We start from the raw sequence: 23292 nt of genomic DNA, 5'->3' as shown, positions 1-23292 counted from the left end.
AGGATCCAGTGCGGAGCGAAGCCCACAGTGCTGACATTCCCGCGCCAGGTCGAAAGATTTGGACTGCTGTGGAGAAGTCCAAGACAGCTTCGACTTCTTAGACTTTGTCTTTTTGGACTTACCCAAGAATTGGGATCGAGACAATGAGCGCCTGGAACACCTCTGCAAGCAATCCTGGGACCTTCTTCATAGCCAGGATCGAGAACCTAGCAGGTTCGACAGTCGTCGGGTGATGAGAAGCTTGAGGGACCATTCCTTCAGTGCCTTCGAGTTCATGGCACGGCAATCCTGACATGTCTTGGAGTCATGGTTGCAAAAACCAAACGTGGGTCTGTTACAGACATCTACCTGTGACAGGCACCACATGATTTGAAACCGGTGAGCTTCTTGAGAGACATTCCTAATATACCAAGAGACTGAATCTCAAAAAGGTCTCAACAAAAGTCAAGAAAAAAAAGACCAGGTGTAATGCTCTCCAGATCTGTGCTGACTGGCGCAGAAAAAAAAGAACTGACAGACCGCTGGGATGGCGCCTATATAGGCACCGAGCACGTTACTTCCAAGGCTGATGACGCCTATGCAGAGCGAAACGATGCTACCTACCGGGGCGCTGGGGTACTACTCAAAAAATTCATGGATCAAGTCTGACGGCTGGGGACATTTCTAAGGTAAGGAATCTGTGGCTAGAAGTGTCTTTCAGATTGGTTTGACTTTCTCTAGAAGAGCGAGCTTATCAGTCCCTCTTTGTTTTTGGCATTGTGAACATGGAGAGACTACCATGTGTGTATACACAGAAAGACACTGGGAAGATATGGAGTGACAATTAAGAGACTCATGAAGACATCAGGTAGTAAATAATGATGGGGAGATATTTATGCTGACAGACAAGGACATGGACAGAAACCTTTAGCACAATTAGGACACATAAAGTGTGACGTATACACGCTTTGGAGTCACCGGGGAAACACTGAGAATACACTGTGGAGACACGGGTAGACATGGATGGTGAGAAGATACTGATAAGACATGAACATGGCGATAGAATCAAAGATACACAAAGAACAAGCATTTGCAATGCAATAGGTCTCGCATTCATGCGATTTTGAGCTATTTGTATTGTAATTGATGCCGAACCGCTGCTGAATTATTCAGGAGCGGCTCATTTACATTATGTTAGTGTGTCCAGGTGCTGGCAAGCTCAGGATCACGCTGTGAGTGACAGAACAGGGTCCAATCAGGCCCGGTACTGTAAATCACAGTAGTGCACCCACTGGAAGGCCAGGTGGTCGGCTCCGAGTCGGAAAGAAGAAAGCTGTGGCAGGTAAGAATTAAAAACAACATTTTTAATCCTGCTGTGAGCCTTTTGTGTAAGAGTGGAAATGACAGTGAGAGCATTGGGACATTCTCTGAATGTATTTGAAAGAAAAAGTGAGGAATGCTGGGTGTACACGTCTGCTTGTTCTTGTGCATGCGAGTACGTGTGCGCTCATGGGCAAGATAATGTATGAACGTTGTGCCTAATACAAACAAATAAGAACCAAAGCTGTACATATCAGAAAACGCAGAAACTCAAGCATAACATATTGCTTGGCCTTCATTTCATTTTTTGTAAGGAGTTAACCAGTTTATGTTAATACATTAATCATGTGTTCTGGAATGGGCTGAATTTGCTTTAACGCATTTTTGCTATTCTGAAGTCTTTCACTTGATGCATGGAGGTGTCTGACCATTAACTCAATAGTGCTGCTGCTGGGAGGGCGTGGCTGCACTGAGGGTTAAGAGGCTCCTTCTCTTCTGGGTTGGAGCCTCTTCCCAGCAGGTGTTCACACCCCTCTTTAGCATATCTATAGTTAAACCATTCTCCATGTCACCGTGTAAAGGAGGGTTGGGCCCTGGATGGCATCCTTTCACACTTTTTTTTTTTTTGCAAATCTGTTTTTATTGTTTTGTTGTTTTGGTAGAAGGATACATGTTACGGCAGCATACTTTACACACAGAGATTCATAAGCATATGCAGATTGTTAAGCCGCGCCTGCAGTCAAGATAATATAACCTGCTTTCGGGTTATGTGCCAACCACCACCCGCTTAGGAGCCGGCTACATTGTCCTTATCAGTTCTGGTGTCGTCACTTGACAAGGGGCAGTCGCCACCGCATACCAGCCACTTAGCCGTACATGGAAACTTATATCGCCCACACAACTTAGGCGTCAAAAACAGAGGAGTTACGTACAATGCAAAAGAAGAACTCATAACAGAGGCAGCGTGAACAGTGATACACATAGATTGCTCCTTCCCCCTTCCTACCCCGACTCCCCCTGCCCCCCACCCCCGGGATCGCCCCCCCCCCAACCCCCACGGATGCAACTATCCCCGTGTGTTCGCAGTCGCCCCGTCTTTAGGCCAGAGATAATGGGGGCTATGCTATCCCGTCAGCAAGGCTGCCTGCACTGCGCCGTCGCTCGCGCTGTCGTGTCTGACCACCCCTATGCAGCCCGTGTGACCCTCCCCGTCCAAGCGCCGGAGCTCAGCAAGTAACTGCTCCCAGCGGTCCGCCATGGGCTCCCTCCGCAGCCCCAGAGTGTCCTCCCTACGGATGGCAGTCCCCTCCGCCCTGGCCCATGCCTGGAATGAGGAGCTCCAGGCCCGTGTGTGCGGTGGGTCATGCGCCTTCCATCTCCTGGTGATGAGGCGTTTTGCTACTACGAACCCCAGGTCCAGGAATCGGGACGCTACCTTGTCTTTGGGCGATCTTGTAAATTGGTGTAAGATGTGTTCAGGCCAGTCTAAGGGGATGTTACGACCCACACTCCCCTGTAACAGCCCACTGACCGCCCTCCAATAGGTGCGCAACGCAGGGCAGCCCCACAGCATGTGCAAAAACCCCGCCCCCAGCTCCCGGCACCGAGGGCAGAGCGCGTCGTTGCAGTGAAAGTACCTATTAATCAACTCAGGTGTGAGGTAGGCCCAGTGAACTATGAACAGCTGGATTTGGCGGAACCCCATATTTCTGGGGATACGCACTGGGCTTTTAAGGACCCTCTCCCACTCCTTGTCTGCCAGTGGCCTCCCCAGGTCTAGCTCCCACTTGCCGCGGAGCGGGCCCAGACTAACCGCTGTGTGCTCCCGTAACAAAGCGGCGAACCAGCGGCCCAGATGCCCGCCCCTCCCCATGACGTGCAGGTATTGCATGGTTAGGTGCTGGCCAGGCTCCGTAGCCATGCTTCCCCATTTGGCGGTCAAGCTCGCCAGTAGTGAGCGGTGCATAAGGAATCCACCGGGTGGGAGCCCGTCCTCCGACACTAAGGTCTCATACGGTATCAGCTCACCGTCCCTGTATAGGTCTCCCAGTGTGTGCACATCTGCCTCCCACCAGCCCGTCAGTGCGGGGGCCGCAAGCACCCCCCACCTCCGGGGGAACCCTCCAGAGGTATTGCCGGCACGTATGGAACAACAGCGCGCGTGAGGTACAAGGCCCTCCGAAAGCACCTATGCGCCACAGCCAGGAGGAGCGGCAGCAGTCCCGCAACTGCAGCTAGGGGGTGAAAAAGACCGGTCACACGTTCCAGCGAGTAAGGGGCTGCCACCGTGGCTGTATCATCCCTGCCTCTATTAGCCAACCAGCGGGCAACCCATTGTAGCTGGGCGGCCAGGTAGTAGTGCTCAAAACATGGAGCCGCCAGACCACCCCTGTCCGTCGGGAGGAAGAGCTTTGCGAGCGCCAACCTGTGCCTGGCAGTGCCCCAAACAAAATCCCGCAGCATCCTATTGAGCCTACCAAAAAAGGCGGGGGGGACATACAGCGGCAAATTGACAAAGTAGTACAGGAGGCGAGGAAGCATGACCATCTTGGCGAGTGCCACCCTGCCCGAGGTCGTCAGCGGGAGCGTGCTCCAAAAGGCCACCTGCGACATGAGCGCCGTGACCGCCCTCCCCAGGTTGCCATCGAATAAGTCGGTCGGGCAGCGGTAGATTTGTATCCCCAGATATCGAAAGGTGCCGTCCCTCCATTGAACCGGCGTGCCATTCAGGTGATAACCCGGGTCCGCAGTCCCTGCGCTAAAAGCGTACAGACAAGATTTACCCGCGTTCACGCGGAGTCCCGAAACAGTGGCAAAGGACCGCAACAACGGGGCCAGCTGCTCCGGCATACATCCCACATCCTTAACGTACACTAACAGGCCGTCCGCATAGAGCGACACCTGGTGAACAGCGTCTCCCAGCGGTATACCATCTCCCAGGGTCGTCCGCACAGCCGCCGCCAGGGGCTCCATCGCCAGGGCGAACAGCAACGGGGACAAGGGGCATCCCTGCCGGGTGCCCCGGCCCACCGGTACCGCCTCCGAGACATGGGGGCCCAGCCGAACACGGACCGTGGGGTTCCTGTAGAGCAGGTCGACCATCCGGAGGAAATCCCCATCCAACCCGTATTGTAACAACACCGTGGACAGGTAGCCCCATTCCAAGCAATCAAACGCTTTCTCCAAATCTAGGAGGAGGCACCCCGCTCTGGGCCATCTGTGCACGGCCTCACCGGCCACCCTGAAGTATCTCCTAAGGTTTAACGACGTGGACCTTGCAGGGACAAACCCGTTTTGGTCGGAATGCACCAGATGCGGGACCACTGGCGCCAATCGGTCTGCTAGGGTTTTCGCTAGAATTTTGTAATCGACGTTGAGCATCGCCAGGGGACGGTAGGAGCCCAAGGCCGTGCGGTCGCGATCCGGTTTAGGCAGGGAAACCAGGAAAGCCTCCCGCATGGAGGGAGGGAGCGACCCCTCCTCTAGCGCTTTGTTATATAGCGCACGCAGCAGTGGCACCAGGGACTCACGGTACGCCTTATAGTACTCCGCAGGCAATCCGTCCGGCCCCGGAGTTTTGCCTGTTGCCATTGATTGAATCACCTCCCCAATTTCCTCTAGGGAAAGGGGCCCACTGAGCGCTGCGTTTTGCTCCCTGGTGGCCACAGGCAGGTGAATGGAAGCTATGAACTCCCCAAGAAGGTGCCGGGACCCCGTCCCCTGAGCCGCGTACAAGTGCTTGTAATGGTCTACGAAGGCCCGCTGCGGATTGCTCCGATCGGGTCCCGGCGATCCTCCTGTCGGATTAACCAGGCCAGCAGACGGCCCGCCCTATCTGCTCTAGCATGTGTTCTGGCTGTGTGCGCCGCATAGTTGTGACAGCGGAGCCGCTCCAGGAGCTCCACGTGCTGCCCGCGGAGATCCTCTAGACTACGTGAGTGTCTGCCCCCTCCTTCTCCTTCCCTCTCATACTGCAGGAGGTCGTCCTCGAGGCGCGCCAGGGCGTCCGAAAGGGCCTTACGTATGTTCCACTGGGCCCCCAGGCAGTGCCCCCGAATGGCCACCTTATGGGCGTCCCATTCTACCAAGGCACTGCTCGCCGTCCCCTTATTGGCGTCAAAGTACGCTAGTATGGCTGTACCGAGGGAGGAGCGGAACTCCAGGTCCTCCAGCGCGCTCGGTTGAAGTCGCCAGGTGGGCACCGGCGGGCGGTCCGCCACCCAGCCAATCCGAAGCCACAAGGGGTTATGGTCGGAGTGCGTCCGCCCCAGGTATTCCGACTGCTCGATAAGCGGGAGCAATGACCGGGAGCCCACTATCCTGTCCAACCGTACGTGCAGGCCGTGAACCGCTGAATAATAAGAGTATATCCTATCCGTCGGGTGGAGTATGCGCCACAAGTCCTGCAGCGACCAGTGCGTGAGCCAGTCTCCCAGCGCCCGGGCGTTGGACTCCACTACCGTGGCACGGAGGGGAGGGAAGGATCTGTCCAACTGGACATCCAACACCATATTAAAGTCCCCTCCCAGCATCCAGGGGAGCCCAGCATAAGGGTGTAGAAGCTGCGTCAATCTTGCTAAAAAGGAGGCCTGATCCACATTAGGCGCATATAACGAGCCCAGCAACATCTCTTGGCCGTTCAGCTTTCCCCGCACTAACGTATACCTGCCCTCCCGATCCACCACCACCTCTTTGCAATCAAAAGGGACGCCTGCTCGCACCCAGATCAGCGTGCCCCGCGCGTGCGCCGAGTAAACGGTGCCGTACATTTGCCCTCTCCAGCGCCTAGAGAGCCTGCCTAGTTCTGTCTGGGACATATGCGTCTCCTGTAGGAGGGCAATCCCAACGGAGTGTCGCTGCAGATAGGAGAAGATGGCGTAGCGCTTGGACGGCGTGTGCATGCCCCATATGTTCCAGGTCACAATGTTAGTGTGCGTCATCGCAAAGCTAGGTGAGCAAGCCGGGCTGTGGGCAGAGCGTCCGCGCCAGGGAAGGGGGGTGGGCCACAGTCCGGGGGGAGCATGTTAATGCGCTGCCATGTAAACAGTGTAACCATTATAAAACAGTTTAACAAGTAGGGCGTATTCCCAACGGGGCATCCGTCCAAACCTCAGGAATGCTAAGTAGTATTAGGCTATTGCAGTGTGGTGACTGATGGGGTTCGTGTAATCGTAGCGACCTGCTGGTACTAGTTCCCCTCCCCTATCTCCACTGGGAGAAGAAGGAGCAGCATCGTGTCCGGAGCTGAACTGCCGCGCAGGCCCAATGCAAACCCCGGCGGGAGGCGCCCGCAGGTGTAACGTCTGGTGGCGCGCGCCTTGCGCAACACGCCCCCACGAGTCCAGGCGCTCCCAGTTCTGATCCTACATCCCCCCAGGAGGTCCCAGGGCCCCAGAACCACCCAACACATTGCCACGGAATACACGCGGCCCCAGCTTAACATACGTGGACCCTGCCCAAACTTCGACATCATGACAACTCATCTCACAATCAGGTCAGCAGTCTGCGGGGTCACCACTGGCAGAAGCAAGTCTTCCGATACCACTGTGGACGGGGATGACGCCCCACTCGCTCCCGGAGCATTGTGCGTGCATGCCTCCATTCGGTCACTGGCGGGTGATGTCCCAAGCGTCGCCACCGCCTCCACCAGCTCCATCCGGATTCTCTCCGGGCTAGGCGCCACCGGTCCCGGCCGCGCCAGCTGTCGTGCCCCCCGGCGCTCACGTCTTCTGGATCGCCTCCCCGGGCGGCCGTCAACATCCGAGCCAGCCCGCCCACTGCCCCGACTCCTCCAGCCAGTCCCACACGTCCGCCGGGGAGTCGAAGAAGCGGGTTCCTTCTTTTGCTACCACTCGCAGGCGGGCCGGGAACAGCAGGGAGTAAGGTAGAGCCAACTCCCGAAGCTGGCGCTTCACCGCCATGTAGTTACTTCTGCGCCGCTGCACGGCTGCGGTGTAGTCCGGAAATAGCATGACTCGGCTACTGACCACGGTCAGGTCACCAGACTTTCTAGTTTCACTCAGAACCAGACAACAGGTTGTAGCTCCTGAAGCGTCTGACCATGTGACTCTACCCTCTCGGCCAGTTTGCGATGGTCAGCATGAAGGAGGGTGAAGTCGGATGTGACCTTGTCAATCCGCGTTTCGAGGGACTCCCTTGTTTGATCCAGGGTAGTGCCAAGTCTCTCCACCGCCGCAAGCATAGTGTCCATTTAGAGTTGAGAGGGCCGCCGCTTGCGACTCGGTGTCTCCCCCCGACCGGCCCTGCTGCGATTTGTCGCGAAGTCGGCCCATCGCGTACTGTTGAGCAGTCGGCATTCACAGCTCGTCCCCGGCCGTCGTGTACACAACCGGGCGTGGGCCCTCCAATCCCCGCCGGCACTCAGCTCTGCGCGGCCGCCGGAGCTATACTCGTTCCCCAGGGCCCAGCCGCTGGGCCGCAGACAGCAGGAAGAGGACCGGGGATACCCCACAGCCTGCAGCAGCAACAGGCTCCAGAAGGGAAGCACACCGGCAGAATTCCCCAGGCCGCAAGGGGCGCCCAGAATCGTGCGCCTCGTTCCCCTTAGGGCATCGCACCACCCTGCTTGCTCACTGATGCGTCGATCAGCCGATGTCCGGCCCAGTCCCGCTCTGGCCCTGCCAGGTACACCCGACCGGTGCCCGCCAGCAGACCGCTGTGCGCCAAGGCTCGCTCGCTCTGTGTCGTTGCAGCTGTACAGCCACTAGAGCGCTAGGCAATCCAGGCGCGGCAGCCCCGTCGGCCAGCTTCACAACAGGGCCCCCGCTCCCAGGGTCTCTACGCCCAGCACCCCGGGTCACAGTCACTTGCGGAGGCCCCCCACCTCTCCAGTGCGTGGCTCCTGGCGGTCCCTACAATGTCCGGTACACCACCCTCCGCCTCGGCCTCACACAAAATGGCGCTTCCCATGAAATGGCGCCCGCCTCTGCCAGTACCGGGCCTCAGAGTCCACAACGGGCAATCCACGCCTCGGCCTCCGGGCTCTCCGGGCACTCCAGGCGCGCCTCTGCATCCCTCCTATGCAACAGTTGGCCTCTCCTGGTCGCCCCAGTCCAGGTTCCACTACTCGTGCCGCTCAAGCTCAGGGCCCTCCTCTCCACACGTCTCGCACCCAGTCACTCCGGGCTCACCGCAGCAGGCCCCAGGCCTCAGCTCACCGTGCTGTCTTGACCTCGACGGCGGCCCCCACCACTCGAGGCCGCAGACTCCCCCTGCACTCCGGGCACACCGTCCCCTGGGGCCGCAGCTCCTCAGCGCTCCGCCGCCAAGCACTCCACAGTGCGCAGCAGGCCCCCAGCATGCAGTCCAGGGTGTTGCACTCCGCTGCGCACCGCTTCGCGGGGGCCCCCCGCAGCACCTCAGCACCCGGCAGGGCTCCTACCAGTCCGCGACCGCCGGCGACGTCAGCTCGCAGCCTTCAGGACACCTCGGCCGCGAGGGGAAGGGACCTCTCGTGCCATCACAAAATGCGGTGCAGCGCGCTCTACGAAATTCGTTTTATTTATTTAATTGTTTACTTACCTCCAATTATCCATTATCTGGTGTTTAGTACCCCCCACCCTGCCCCTTCCCCGTCCCGCCTTTCCGCCCCACGGAACTCCCTCCACGGACCACTGCTGTTAAGATCACACAGTACCGAACCAATATCAGACACTGCTTGGCCAAATTCAACTAGTTGATGGCCCAAGGTCAGGTGATGCTGAATCAACGTCACACAGAGCTTAGCCAAGACCAAACACTGGACAGCAAAAGAACAGTCAAAATCATGCATGACTGAATCAAGGTCTCAAAGCACTGAGTCAATTCAGCATAGTGGGGCTCAGTCTTGCCTCTCACTGACCTAATTTTACTCAACACCAGCGCAAGATCATACATCCCTTGCTTAACGCACAACATCAGCACAGAATCAAACACTGCTGGTCCATGATCAAACAGCGAGAGCCCAAGATCAAACAGTACTTGGCCAAGGTCATGATAGTACTAAAATCACACTGAGCAGATTATAAACAGGTCTAAACCTCGTAAATTTGTACCGGAAATCCTATGGCTTAGAAAGCTTATTCAAAACATAACATGTCCCTTTAAACGCGATGGACGGCTTACACATTTGAGAGGTTCATAGAAGAAGACAGGTTATGAATTGTCTATATATGCCTTGACCACAGTGCAGGGGGAATTTGCACATACAGGAAATTTGAGACTATCAACAATGGCAAAATGAATACTTGTCAGATGGCAGTAGTGTCTTTATTTAATCATGTCCTGCCCCCAGCTCTGCCACTTAATTTGATGAGTACCTGCACTTATTTTCCCCACTTAAAGTGTTGCACGCATGGCTTTAAATGGGCCATGTCTTGCTGGTGCCGACTAAAAAGCAGGTGATGAGACAGGTCGCTATCGGCCTCTCCATTTTAAGCCGGACCCACAGGGTGAAAAAAATACATCTTAACTCTGCAGCAGCGCCCCCCTTCACTGCCTTTGATGAAACTTCAAAGGGACTCGCTATAGTTTGTTCATAGTCTCATCATTTCAGAACTAAAGCATTTTCAATATGCTATACTACGAAGCCATGGTTGTTGCTTATTTATGTTATGTAACTAACAACCATTCACAAAGCCAATAGTACTGGCATGTTGTAAGCATAATGTTACTTGCTGCATTATATATCTGGATGTAATGACAGAAGTAGCAAAAAAACAGTCGGGCGGCACACTAAGCTAAGTATAGATTTTCAGCCTACGTGCTTTTAAGCCACACCCTTACATTGGTCACGCCCCTTTGAGAGACCCCACGGTTTTTTCATCTCAATTAAAGCCCTAACTGTACGTAACTTCTATTTGCATCAGCATTCATAATAATAATTTCCAGGTGTATTTTATAGAGTTCTAACGAAAAATACAGGCGGTTTTCGAAACACATTGTAGATGTGATTTCACGAGTAAGGCTAACATGTTAGCGCTATCAAAGATGTTGCGTGACCTCGTGTCATTTGAGAGAAGAATACAGTATCGCCCTTGCAGTGTAGTACTAGTAGTTTTGCTTTATAGGCATTATAAAACCGCTCCCTGCTACTGTTATTGGCATTTCTGTACGTTTACAGCCTCCCAGCGCGCTTGACAGGCAATAAAAAAAATACACTGTATTCAAATAATGACGTGGCGCATTGTATATCAACATAGTGCTATAAAGTTGCCTCCGGGCTGAATATTGGCGCTGCGGAAAACGATAGTACGATGCTGCAGAGTCTGGCCTGTCTCATGTCCGAAACGTCGCCAGGAAATAAGTTAAAACAGAAAAAGCATCAAACTCCTGACCGGGGGTGGGGGAGACAATAGAGGGGGGGAGCACTTACCATCTGGACCTCTTTGGGCGCCGCCTGCACTGTCCGGAGGTAACCCTGGTCTATGGGGCCGGAATCCTGGGACACCGGCACGGTGCTGGCGCTGGTCCGGACAACCTGCACACTCATCGCTGGTCCTGGGGTGTACGGTGCTGCAGCACCCTGTCCCGTCGCTACAGCTACCTCCTCTCTCACTACAACAGCTGCCGACCCTCCGGCACCTTTCCCCACACCCTCACTTGAGCATTCACTCAAGCCCTGTGCGCCCACTCGAGACACTTCAGCCAGCCCCTCGCGTCCCTGGCCCTCAGCCGTTCCTCTCTTCCTCTGCCACTCTGCCGGGACCCCGCAGCCCACTTCCCCTTTTATTGCTCTCCGTCTCTGCCCTCCACTTCCTTGGCACTAGGCTGATAGCATCACTCCACCCATCTGCCTAAGACGTGTATCCCCCTTTTTTTCAGCGCCGTGCAGCACCCTTACTCTGTACACCTCAGGGTCTCTCTGCAGTAGATGTTACTCTGCAGTCAGTATCTATGAGCTCTCACCCATCTATTAATTCAAAGTTCAGCTTTGGTTCCTTCCAAAAACAGGCAAGTTTCAGAGGACCCTGTCTCTCGACACTCAAAAGTTAAAAGAAGACACGGCATACATTGTGCGTGGTTACAAAGGGCCCTTCCTTGATCAGAAGCCCCACTCCGACGTTTACCACAGCAGACCCCTGCCCTGGCAGGTTCCTTCCTTGATCAGAAGCCCCGCTCCGACTTTTACGAGATAGACGGCGCTTGAAAGGTGCTGAACGATGCGATCTGCCAGACGTGCGCGCGGCATGTGCTTTCAATTATCGCGCCCGTGTCTGGGCACGATATTTGAAACCACATGGCCTATTGGTGTCTATTACGCGCACCAAGCACGTAATAGACACCAATAGGCCGTGGGCGGAGCAATGCGCCCGCCTTTGGCCAATTGCGTGCAGTCTTCTATAAAAAGACGCACGCAAAGGCTAATAGGGTAGCACAAAAGGAAAAGCACACACACGAGCGTGTGCGATTCCTAGGTCAGTGCTGAAACCACGTTTTTCACCCACTAAATGTCTCGCGCTGCCCGAGCACTGCTGAGCAGTGCACCGCTAGGCGCGAGACCTAAAAACATGGGAAGACAAAGGGGCTGGGGAGATACTGACATGGAGGAGAGATGCTGAGAGACACAGATCTTCAAGAAACAGGATAGAAGGCACATGAAACTGGAAGACATGGACCTGAAGAGATACTAGGCCTGGGCATCGTTCTCTTTAAGTGGTCCTTTCAGCCCTAATCACGGTGATTCACTAAAACCTTCCATTGAGAAATGAGGTACAAACCTGAAGAAGCCAATTGTCACCATGCTTTCCATAATGACTTCATACTGTTTGAGACCTAAGGCTAGATCAAGAAAGCAATACAGGAACCTGAGGGTGATGCACATCAACATGCACATGGGCTCATACTACACCAATGCACATTCTGACACCTGCATATTGGTGAATAGACCAAAGACATGTCTCGCTTATGGCACAATTCACTAAAATAACAAATAAAAATGCTAACAATGGAATGGCACTGCACAGAGAGAAACATTGGACAGGAACAGCAATACACCACATCTTGCAAAATCCATATGTTGCAAGAGTACAACAGTTGTAAGGGCATAACACACAAAGGAAGACAGAAATCGACAGTAGAACAGCGAGCAAGCTCCTGCATACATCTATATAGTATAATGTTGGAAAACTGAATCCCAGTAAAAGAGCATCCTTGAAGTGGGAGACTCATAGACATCACAGTAAAGAGGCTGTATAAATGGCATTTGCCACTCCATAAAAAAGTGCATAACATAAATAAAAGGAAAGACAGCATCTTACTATGAGCTAATGCATTTTGCAAAGTAGCCAGCAGCAGCACGAGTCACTCTTCTGAAGTCAGAGGCAAATAAAAAGAATAAGATATAAAGTCACACACCCACGGATATTAGCTGGAGGTGCACTATAGGGCACCTAGTATACATCTGTTACTATATAACTAACCGAGCAAGTAAGCTATTCTTTCTCAGAAATAAGATTACTCCGAAATGTTGGGACTGAAGTGGACACACGGCATAGGACAAATTAGGCACAAATGGCGGTTAAAATAGGACATATGGGATAAGGTTTCGAAGTGTTCCCGGGAAATTAGAAACAGCAGTTCTAACTTTCTTGGCAGCGACGCATGATGAATAAATTATTTTGATGGTAAATATTTAATAACATTTTTCTTCCACTATTTAAGCACTTCATAAATTATCAAAAACATTACTTTTTCTTGGCTGCTTTCAAGTGATACAGTAGTGTGGAGTTGTGATCTGTGCAAACCAGAACATGGATAAAGTTAAAGATCTTTTGTCATTACACTGCACACAAGGAATATGTATATTTTTAAAGGCTGACACATCAGTCTCAATGCATTCTTTGGGGGCAGTGATGCCTATTACAGATACAGGGAAGTTGAAAAATTGCATTTACCAATGATCTCCAGTTTCTTCTGAGGAAGATTCTCCATTGTGATGGACAGCAGCTCCTCCACAGCAGACCGGTAGGGGTAGGAGATTAGAAGCGGTAGCACATCCTGGGGGAAAAGCTTTGATGGTACGCCGAAGGCAGATGGATGGGCATTCTGGTACATCTCCATGCTCCTTAGAAGGGCCGCCTCCCTACATTCGTAAACAATCCTACAACAGACATGTTTGAAAGAATGAGCACAATTCACAAAAGCAAATGCATAAAAAAGTCCCTCATAATGTAATGTAAGGGTATATTACATTATGTAGTTTCTGTATGGCACAATATTTCCCAAGTGCTTGGTTTCATAGCATTATTGGAGGTCTCTGTATGCAAAATGCGGTCTGTGAGTTTTATTAAGAGTGTCAGTTCTGTGGGAGGCTTAGTTGGTCTTTCAAACTTCAACCAAACTCATGACAGTGCCACTGGTGTGTGTTGCGTAGTGTCTATCAGTGCCTTCTTGCCTTCGGGATGCAGACGGCTGTCTGCTTGGTCTTGGTTTTCCAAAGGACAGGCAAACTACACTGTATGGGGTTGGGTTTTGTGGCTTTCTTCCTAACCTGTGCAAGTGTGGCTAGGGGGACTTTGGTGTCAGTTACAATATGTGGGTTAATGTGGCCCTGTCCCAGTGCAAGCCAGTGACATTCATTGTTTCTGTGTACTGGGATGATGGTTTACTTGACCCAGAGTGTGTGAAAATGTATCAGTTTGTTCCAACGATGCGTTATTAACATAACACTTATGCTCTTTGCTTGAGCATTCCTGGTCTTATAGGATGAGTCTTGCTGCCACTGTGAGTGTGGGTATCTTCCTCTCCAAGTGCTCAGGTGCCCAAACATCAAGAGGGATACGAGTGGAACATCTGTTTTAAAACTGAGCTGTCATTGTGGCATTCATTACTGATATCTGAAGTTCTTGCCTGTTCACTACCAATAAAAAAAAACAGCCTTGCTCTGACGTGTATCTCCAGACGCTTCGGCTTATTTTGACTCTAAGTGTTACAGTCAGTGCTGAGGTTATGTGTGCTCCAAGGAAGGTGCTCACAAACTGAGGAAAGAAGAGATGGCTGTAGCCTGCTTTTCAGGGTGGTGGAAGTCTGAGTTGCCCAGGAGAAGTGCTCTTATCTCCATTTTCCAAGGAACTGGAGTGAGGGATGCGCTTGCGGTAAAGAACAACTATTTTAGCTTCCCTGATCGCTCCTATCTATGGATAACAGTACAAAGAATGCAACACTTTCACGGTTATAAAAATAAGGTTGTTCTCTTGATGCTTCATTTGTTCTGCAGGTGCTGCACAGGCATTCCTCAAGTGAAGCTAGATGCATCTCAAGTTCTTGAGGACTGAAGTGAGACAGAGGGTTTGTTCACAAGGCCCTCAACACTGTAAGCATGGGCCCTGCTTAGAGCACTATGAATTGCATTACAATGTCAAAGAAGGTTGCAATTGCTCTGTTAGTATAAGGTGAACTACAGCTGAGAAACAGATGGCGTCAATGCGGGAATACACTAATATTCACACAAAAGCATCATGTCTCTGGGCAAACTGAGACTTACTCTTGTGAAAGAGTCTCTCCCCAGCCCGACTTGCACTTCATGGTAACATAGGTCTGGCAGTTAACTAAATTTGTACTCTTCACTCTTCAATGGCTACCTATGGAAACAGGAAGCATCTTCCAACTGAGCTGTTTTGTCCTCAAAGCACTCCACACAGGCACTTCCAAATGCCTGTCTGAAAAACTTACACCACCTAGGACAGGACGACCTCTGAGAAGCATGGATTCCCTACACTTGGAAAGTCCTTTCTTCAAGATGCAGTGAACCCTTTCCCAGTCCTTCACTGGAAGTGCTGTGAAGGCCTTGAACTCCCTCTCACTCACACTGTGAGCAAATCCAGACTATTACTCCTGTGAGAAATAAATGAAAACCCCACTATTCCAAAGAGATTCATCCTTGGATTCAATCAACCCCCATTTTATGTCTTCTTCTCAAATCAGCGATCCTACTTGGACCTCCAAATAAACTTCAAACTCTCTTTGCGGTTTATATACTGTTGCCCTCCCCACTGCCTCTCAATCCTATGTAACTTGAGACCTTCTCCTCCATATCAAGGTGTAAAACTACTAAAGAAGATACAAAACTCTTGTGTAGATATCAACTTTCAACCCCCTCCAGTTTATTTAGTTATCTGCATACTGTCTCTTCTTGACGATCATATTATAAGGTCTCCACTATGTAAAGTGCTTCAGCGCCCAGAAGATATGGGGCGCGCTATATAGAACTGCTAAATAAATTAATTAATAAATGTATGCGACTGAAGAGCCATGGAGTTTGGATATGAATGTATTCTCCTAAAGAGCAATGGCAGAAATATAGGTGGTGTAAAATGGAGAGAAATATAAAAGAAACCTTGCAATATAGACTAAAGTGTGTGCCTGATCAAAGGCAACCCAGAAAAGATTAAAGATAACTGCTCTTGCTGAACCAACACTTCTTGATGGTCAAGAAATGGAACTCTATCTCCCAAGCATGGACTTTCTCAGTCCTGCTTTGACACCACTGAAAGTCTTAGTCATCATATTTTGATCAACAAGCTGGTTCAGATTTTGGTTTAGGCCATGTGTCTAGAACTGCCACAGTGAATGGAAGTCTCTGTGTGGGGCTCAGGGTGGAATTTGGCCCATTGCTGTCAAGAGCTCGACTTCCGTCCTTGAGGTCATCGGCGATTGGCTGTGGCAATCTCGCCTCTAGCAGCAATCAGGTTATGGGACCACATGTACTCCCAACCACTGTTCCCTCTAGGATGCACGGGTGCGCATGTTTACTCTTAACGTTGCACACAGGCTTTCTGAGTGCGCGCACACTCACGCCAGAAAATGAATGATACCTGCTTTATTGTCAGCAGTCATATTTTGTCTGTGCAAGCCTTTAAGGAATTCCAAACAGTTCGGCTTCCTTTCATCCAACTATTTTACTAAAAATACTGAAATAAAGCCATGGAAGCAAAGGCAACCTAAATGTTTTCAAAAATTGTGCAGAACAAAAGATTACATTTTTGTCTTTCTATAAGTGCTTCTTTCTGTCTTGTTGGTGATAATGTGTATGTAATTGTTATAGTTGGATTGTGCTGTTGTGTGTGTGCGTTACAAAGAAATTCAACACGGCATCTATAAAAAACAAATATTTTTTAAAATACAAAAACATTTCAGTGGAATGCACTTTGGTTTTTCTGCGTTCCTTGCATGACCTTGACTAGAAAGAAGCAAACTTGGCGAGGGAAGAATGTTGATGAATATTTATTTTGAAAGTGTGCTGTGATACGTGCAGATAACCCCTTCCAGATGTGCGAGTGAGCACCAGGCCCATTCCGGCCATTCTTATGCACACCCTTTACCCATCCCGTAAACACAAGTGAAGCCACTGTTGGTGCATAACGGTTGCAGTTTATTCACAAACACATCAAAACACATGGACCATAAACATCACAATTACTGGTCATTCATACGCTCCATGACTTAAATACTTCATCACATTTGTCCTTCTTATCAAACAGTCTTAATTAATTGGTCCATATTACCAATGTCATTTATAGTAGCAATGGAGAAACACAGTATCCCTCAGAACCTGGGCAGTCGTATACAAAAGTAACAGTTGGTTCTGTCGGGTGAAAATTATTTCTTAAACAATTGAACCAATCATTGGTTTATTCATAGTAAAAGACAGTCATAAGGAACACAAAAAAAAACATGTGGGGTATTAAAAGTTTTACAAATTGCATCATTTATAAATACCCAAATTTCATTTTGCAGAGCTGTCAAGGCACAAAGTGAAATATAATTTGTGACAAGGTGACATGTGGTGCTCAGTGATATAGTGATAGTGCGTAATATATACAAAAAGGATTTTGAGAGTTTTTAAAAAAAGGCCAGAGAAACAGATATTGAAATAATTCTGCGGACTGAGTAAATAGGTCTTTGCGCAGAGTCTTTCAACTGGTCATGGGGATAATAGTCGACGTTTCAACCCAGAGTCTGCACTACTATCTTAGTCAGTGCGGGTCTTCATCAGGACAAGGACAGGAAAGTGACAGCCTAAGAAAGCCCAATAAGGTTTACAGGGCGCGTTAGAAACTCCTTGTTTGGTTGGCAGATGCCATTGTGGGAGCATGTGTCTCCTACACAGTTTTAAGGCCTCCTCTGTGTGGGTTTCTTGATCATTAGGCAGCCGTACAAGGGCTTAGCTGCTGATATGATCAGAGGAGACAGGGCATATGCCTGAGCCCCTCCACGAGCAACCGGAGCCTCCGTTTTGGAATTCAAAGAACCTTGATTGAGAGATTAAAGAGTGATCGCACCTCAAGACTGGAAACCCACACAGAGGAGGCCATAACACTGTGTAGGAGACCCATGCTCCCACAATGGCATCTGCCAACCAAACGAGGAGTTTCTAACACGCCCTGTAAACCTTATTGGGCTTTCTTAGGCTGTCACTTTCCTGTCCTTGTCCTGATGAAGACCCGCACTGACTAAGATAGTAGTGCAGACTCTGGGTTGAAACGTCGACTATTATCCCCATGACCAGTTGAAAGACTCTGCGCAAAGACCTATTTACTCACTCTGCAGAATTATTTCAATATCTGTTTCTCTGGCCTTTTTTAAAAACCGTCAAAATCCTTTTTGTATATATTACGCACTATCACTATATCACTGAGCACCACATGTAACCTTGTCACAAATTATATTTCACTTTGTGTCTTGACAGCCCTGCAAAATGTAATTTGGGTATTTATTAATGACGCAATTTATAAAACTTTTAATACCCCACATGGTTTTTGTTTGTGTTCCTTATGACTGTATTTTACTATGAATAAACCAATGATTGGTTCAATTGTTTAAGAAATCATTTTTACCCGACAGAACCAACTGTTACTTTTGTATACATATTACCAATGACAGCACTTTGCGCACAGTCCCTGAGTGGCGGCTCTTTAGCAGATGTCTAGCGTTCCCGGCCTTTAGGCTTCCCTTGCTACTGAGCTTTCTGTAGGTGGCCGTCAGGCCTTGCCTGGGCTGCAAGTGCTGTGTCTGCCTGCTGCTGACCCTTTGCTGGCCATTCATCTGCTCCTAGTGCTCATGCCATAAGACATCCCAAGGACATTGTTTGAGTGACTACTCTTCCATGGCTATTGTGCTTTTTGTGGCTGTCTTTGGTGCTGTCTCCGCCATGCTGGCTGCGGTTCCCCGACCGCATGCAGCTCCCCCCTTGCCCTCCTCGCCCACGAGAAGCCTAGCTGTACCAGTACCCCCACTATATTGAGTAAGAACATGGCCATGCCCACCCCGGTCAAGTGAACACCGTCCACCGCGTAACAGCCCGACATCCTAAGGTTGATCAGCCCATGCCTCATGAAACCCCAACAATTAACCCTGCATACCTTTGCCATAGATATGTTCAACGTCTCCTAGACCTCTCCTCTGCCATGTGGTCTATTGCCCTACTCCATTCGCGCTGGGATATGACCTTAGACCATATGAGGTCCACCCGGCGGACCAGTCTTGCAACTGCTGTCAGACTGGATATCATTGCCCCCAGCAAGTCCTATTTTCCCAGACCCGCCGATCATTTCCCCTCAGGTGGTGTGCTAGTACTGCATCGGGCCTTTCTTCCCACTGCAGGGCATCATGGATGGCGGATAGCAGGTGAACCCATCGCATGGCTGGGCATCCCATCCAGGTCACTTCCATGTTCAGCAAACAAATGTCCTTGTAGTCTTTGTGTGTCGCTGTCCACTGTTGCGCTCTCGCGATATAAGAATGGCCCAGGATCCACACTCTGCGCATGACTTCGGAGGTCCCTGTTTCAAGAGAAACACAGCTCAGACACCCATGGGCCAGATGTGACCTTTAAAGGCACTTGAAGCCCTGCAGCCTATATGGTTAATACACTGTTTGCGAAGCCAACTAACTGCTGCTGTTGTTGCAGCTCCTATGCAACATATGTGCGACCCGAACTCTTTAGGCAGCACGACGGTCCTGGTTATTGCCATCTGAGTACTGCGGAGAATTGGAAATGACTTAGGCATGAGCCTTCCTGGTGTAAAAAGAGCAGAGGCCCTTTGTGTACACCAATCTGCTTGTACTGCTGCATGAGGCAGGGTGTTATGCCCTGCCCTTTTAACCCTCTCCTCGTGCCGCGCACTTCCTTAGGATTGGGGGATTCAAAATGTGCCGCCCAATAGCCTGTTTGGATTTTCGCAGGCTTCACAGCACTTTTTGCTTGCTTCCTGGCCTTCTGGAGGTCCCGCCCTCAGTAGGCGTTCCTTCCGGCTTCGCCTTTCCATCCCACGACTCTTTCTGGTGCTGTAATGGGGACAGATGCCATTTTATAAGGGGAAGTGCGAAATGTAAGAAAAATTATCACACTCCTAAAGGAATAAATGAGACCACTGTAACTCGGCAGTACATTCTGGAACACTAGAGAGAAGAAATGCCCTTCAAAATGTACTTTTCAGAAGAGGTACACTGAACTTCTGTGGTAAATAATTTAATTACCGGGACTTAATTTGATACAGAAAAATAATAAAAATAGCTCAGTAAAATAAGAGGCAAAATCCGTGATATTAGAGGTTAGGAATGGGCTTTATTCCAATGGACGATTTCGAAATCGTGGACTCCAGGTTCCATCACCACGGAGGCTCAGGAAGTGAAGTACATACTTTATTGATAAGTAATCACTTTTATACAATAGGCATTACAGTGAAGCAAATGCAGGAGGCGTAACAATTGATAGTAGAGATAGAACATACATGCGTAGCAAAAGTGGGCGTAACTGGGTGTAATTAAAGAACGTCATCAGGTATGATGTCATAATAGGGTGGTTCCATGAAAGAATTTTGCAATGTCAGCAGAAATACTTGGCAGAAATGCGCGCGCAGCAGCATGACGTATGATTGACGTGCGACTAGGGGGTGAAGGGGATTTGACATTTAACTCTACATGTGGCGACAGATGTCTGGAGGGTCAAGTCAACCTAATCCCAAATCATATCTAACATCCTATGTTTAAAGAACTATGTTATCCAAAAGAGAGGTCTCTTAGAGTAGAATCTTATTCTATACTGACTATACTGACTGTTAGTGCGTGTACAAGCGTCTAAGTGTCTACACTAGATGCGAGGGCAGAAGTCTTCCATGATAATAGGGCTATGAATTACTTGCATAAAGACAGAGAAGCCGGGCCTTTGCTCGGTAGCTGGAAGAATGTTTACTTAAACTACTAGACAGGAATGCATTGGGCAGGGAGCGGAGCAGATAATTTCGAAGGTGAAATACAGTTTTTGGCAGGCAACAAGCTGATGTCAGGCACCGTGAGCCGCGCAGGGAATGAGACAAAGTTCATGGTCACAGATGCAGGCTCAGACTGGAGCTTTCAGAGGCAGAAGGCAGAAAAAGGCTTGATGGCAGAATCAGGGCCTACTCGCCTGAACTGTAAAATGGGATAAGTGAACCATATAAAGGCGGTGGCCTTTCATACTTAGGAATGGAATATCCGGCCCATTCATGGCGGATCTGAAAGAGGACATGTTGGCGGTGGACGCACATGTGTTTGCGTCTTCATAACTGGAACTGGAGGAAACATACATGTACTTGTGATTTATACATGAAACCGTTGGGGTCCAAGATAGGGGACATAACTGACCAGAAAAATCCATATTTCCACACTTCAAATAAGTGGCAAGAAAGAATAAGGAAAACTGAATGGATTCTGCTAACACTGTTTGGATTTAAGAAAGACAGCGTCATGACCATATATAGAACTAGTACTCACTTTGCAACTAGTTATAAAGAACTGCCATATTCCCGAATCTAAACTGGCAGTTAACTGCAGGTTCCCTACAGATTTGGGAAGGTGGCGCCCCCTTGCATGCAGGAGTTGCAGCGGCGTATGTTACATCCTTGTTTATTGACTTGTATTACACATTAACAATGCCTGGCGTCCGGATCTAACTCTGGTTGCTTTGTTCCATAAGCTTACTTAAAGACCTGTTTTCAAACTGAACATTGTTTGTGCCCACTACTCCTTTTAGGACAGTCCTCGGCAAACAGGGTTACAACCTGTCCAAAAACATGAAGAGATTCGGACTGGTTTCACCTGAGCTGCCAGGGGCAGGTCCTGTTGAATTCTAGGCTGTGTACATCTTTAACAGCAAGGTGTCATGTGTGAGCATCGAGGTGTAACACTAGAGGTCTGCACTAAATGCACTTAACCTGCGAGGTTGCCTGTGCCCCTGGGATAATGGAGCAATTTTAGCCTTACAGAAGAACACCCGGAATTTGCCATGTGTACAAGGATCAAATATTTGTTGAAAACCAGGAGTGGCACGACCAAAACAAATGTCTGACTTTTTTGCTTCTTTGTACAAAATTCCATCGCCCCGTGCCCCAGAGGGGTCAGTTTTCCTGCACTCGCTATGCAAACAGTTTAGACCTCTCATGCTATATTTTAGCATTCTTCCAATAGGGCGTACAATGGTAGAAGTGAAAGGGTTATTTGTGAATATAGGCAATGGCTCCATGCACTGGTGTAAGAACCACATAACAGCACTTGGAGGGCCTGTGTGCTGCACACTGAGTATGTTTTCTCCACAGCTTGTTAGTATGGGCTTCGGCCAATGCACAGACCCTGCTATCCTCAGTCAGAATAATGAAGCCATTAAGTGTTCCCACCTTTTCGTTATCTTTCGAGAATAACGAAGTCTCCTCCTATTTCTCCCTGCTTCTGTTCTAGGAGGAATAATTCATCATTCCCCTCTTCTGCCATTCATCGGCTATGGAGGAAACAATGCAGCCTTTCTTTTATGGTAATAACACAACAGAGGAAAATTGCTGGGCCACTTTTGGCTGTTCCCTATTACGAAATGTGTTTCTTGTAATTAATGACAGATGGTGAAATAAAGAGACAGAACAGTACTGCACATCCGCTGAGTGTCCATCATTTATTTAAACTTATGTCAAATCAAAATACCTTAAAGAGGTATTTTATTGTGAGCACCTGAAAACATCTTCTGGCAGACTCTTGATAGACATTAGCACAAAAACGCCTCATACCTATTTTGGTATCAACGCTTTTTGTGGTGATAAAAAAATATTTTATATCCAAACATTTCAGCATATCAGCACAGAAGTCCACTACTATGAGGGCAAGCAACAGCTGTTTACAGTGAAATTAACCCTAAATAAGGTTTGAAAATCTTAACCCTATCAGAAGCAACAGAGGAAATTACGAAATTATGCTGCTTTAAGTTAAAACAAGTATTGATGGATCACTCTTTTTTCTCATCTTTTCCCTTCTACCCCACCTGAAGTAGTAAGTCGCTCACTTCTCTCTACTCAAGGTACCGCACAATAATGTAAAAAGTGCACATACACAAACATTCTGTTACTATACAAGTAGAAAAAGCATTAGAGGAAACATTGCTCCCAACCTCCGAAGATGGATTGCGACCACCATCATCACTTTTGTGAACACCCGTAGGGCTGAGGCAAGGCCGAAGGGGAGCCTGGCAAATTGAAAGAGTTCACGGCTCACTTTGAACCACAGGTGACTACAGTGGGACTACAGGACAGGTGTATGGAAATACAAGTTTTGCAAGTCCTTGGGCACCAGTCAGTCTCCCAGGTCTCGGGCTGATAGAATCGGAGTCAGTGTGAGCATTTTGAATTTGTCCATTCACAGAGGAATTCAATGGGTGAAGGTCGAGGAAAGGTCTGAGGCCCCCATTCTTCTTCGGGACAAGGAAGTAGTATGAATCGAATCCTTCACATTTCTCCAAGTCCTGTACCGTTCAATAGCACATTTGCAAAGTAAAAGGTTTACATCCTGTATCAGGATTATGAAGTGTTCCCTCAAAATTCGATCTAGTATGGGAGGAGGATGCAGGGAGGAAGAACTAAAGAGTAGGGTGTAGCCCCTCTGGATGATCTGTAAGGCCCATCTGTCTGACGTGATAGATCTCCAGCCGGGGAAGCAATGCTGTATTCTGGGTCCCACCGGTCTGATGTACCGTGG

The 23292-nt window shown here is 49.5% G+C and overlaps 1 protein-coding gene across 1 annotated transcript in view; it reads right to left on the bottom strand.

The window, feature by feature from the left end:
* The window catches only part of VPS9D1 (VPS9 domain containing 1), a 436405-nt gene that overhangs the window by 131496 nt on the left and 281617 nt on the right, over positions 1-23292 (bottom strand). Inside the window, exon 12 of the mRNA XM_085640133.1 lies at positions 13194-13399. Coding sequence (XP_085496259.1) covers positions 13194-13399 — 206 coding nt within the window. The remainder of the gene's footprint in view (positions 1-13193; positions 13400-23292) is intronic.

The sequence above is a fragment of the Triturus cristatus genome, chromosome 12 (assembly GCF_964204655.1).
Source record: "Triturus cristatus chromosome 12, aTriCri1.1, whole genome shotgun sequence".
Lineage (NCBI taxonomy): Eukaryota > Metazoa > Chordata > Amphibia > Caudata > Salamandridae > Triturus > Triturus cristatus.
This window is presented reverse-complemented; position numbering and strand designations above follow the sequence as displayed.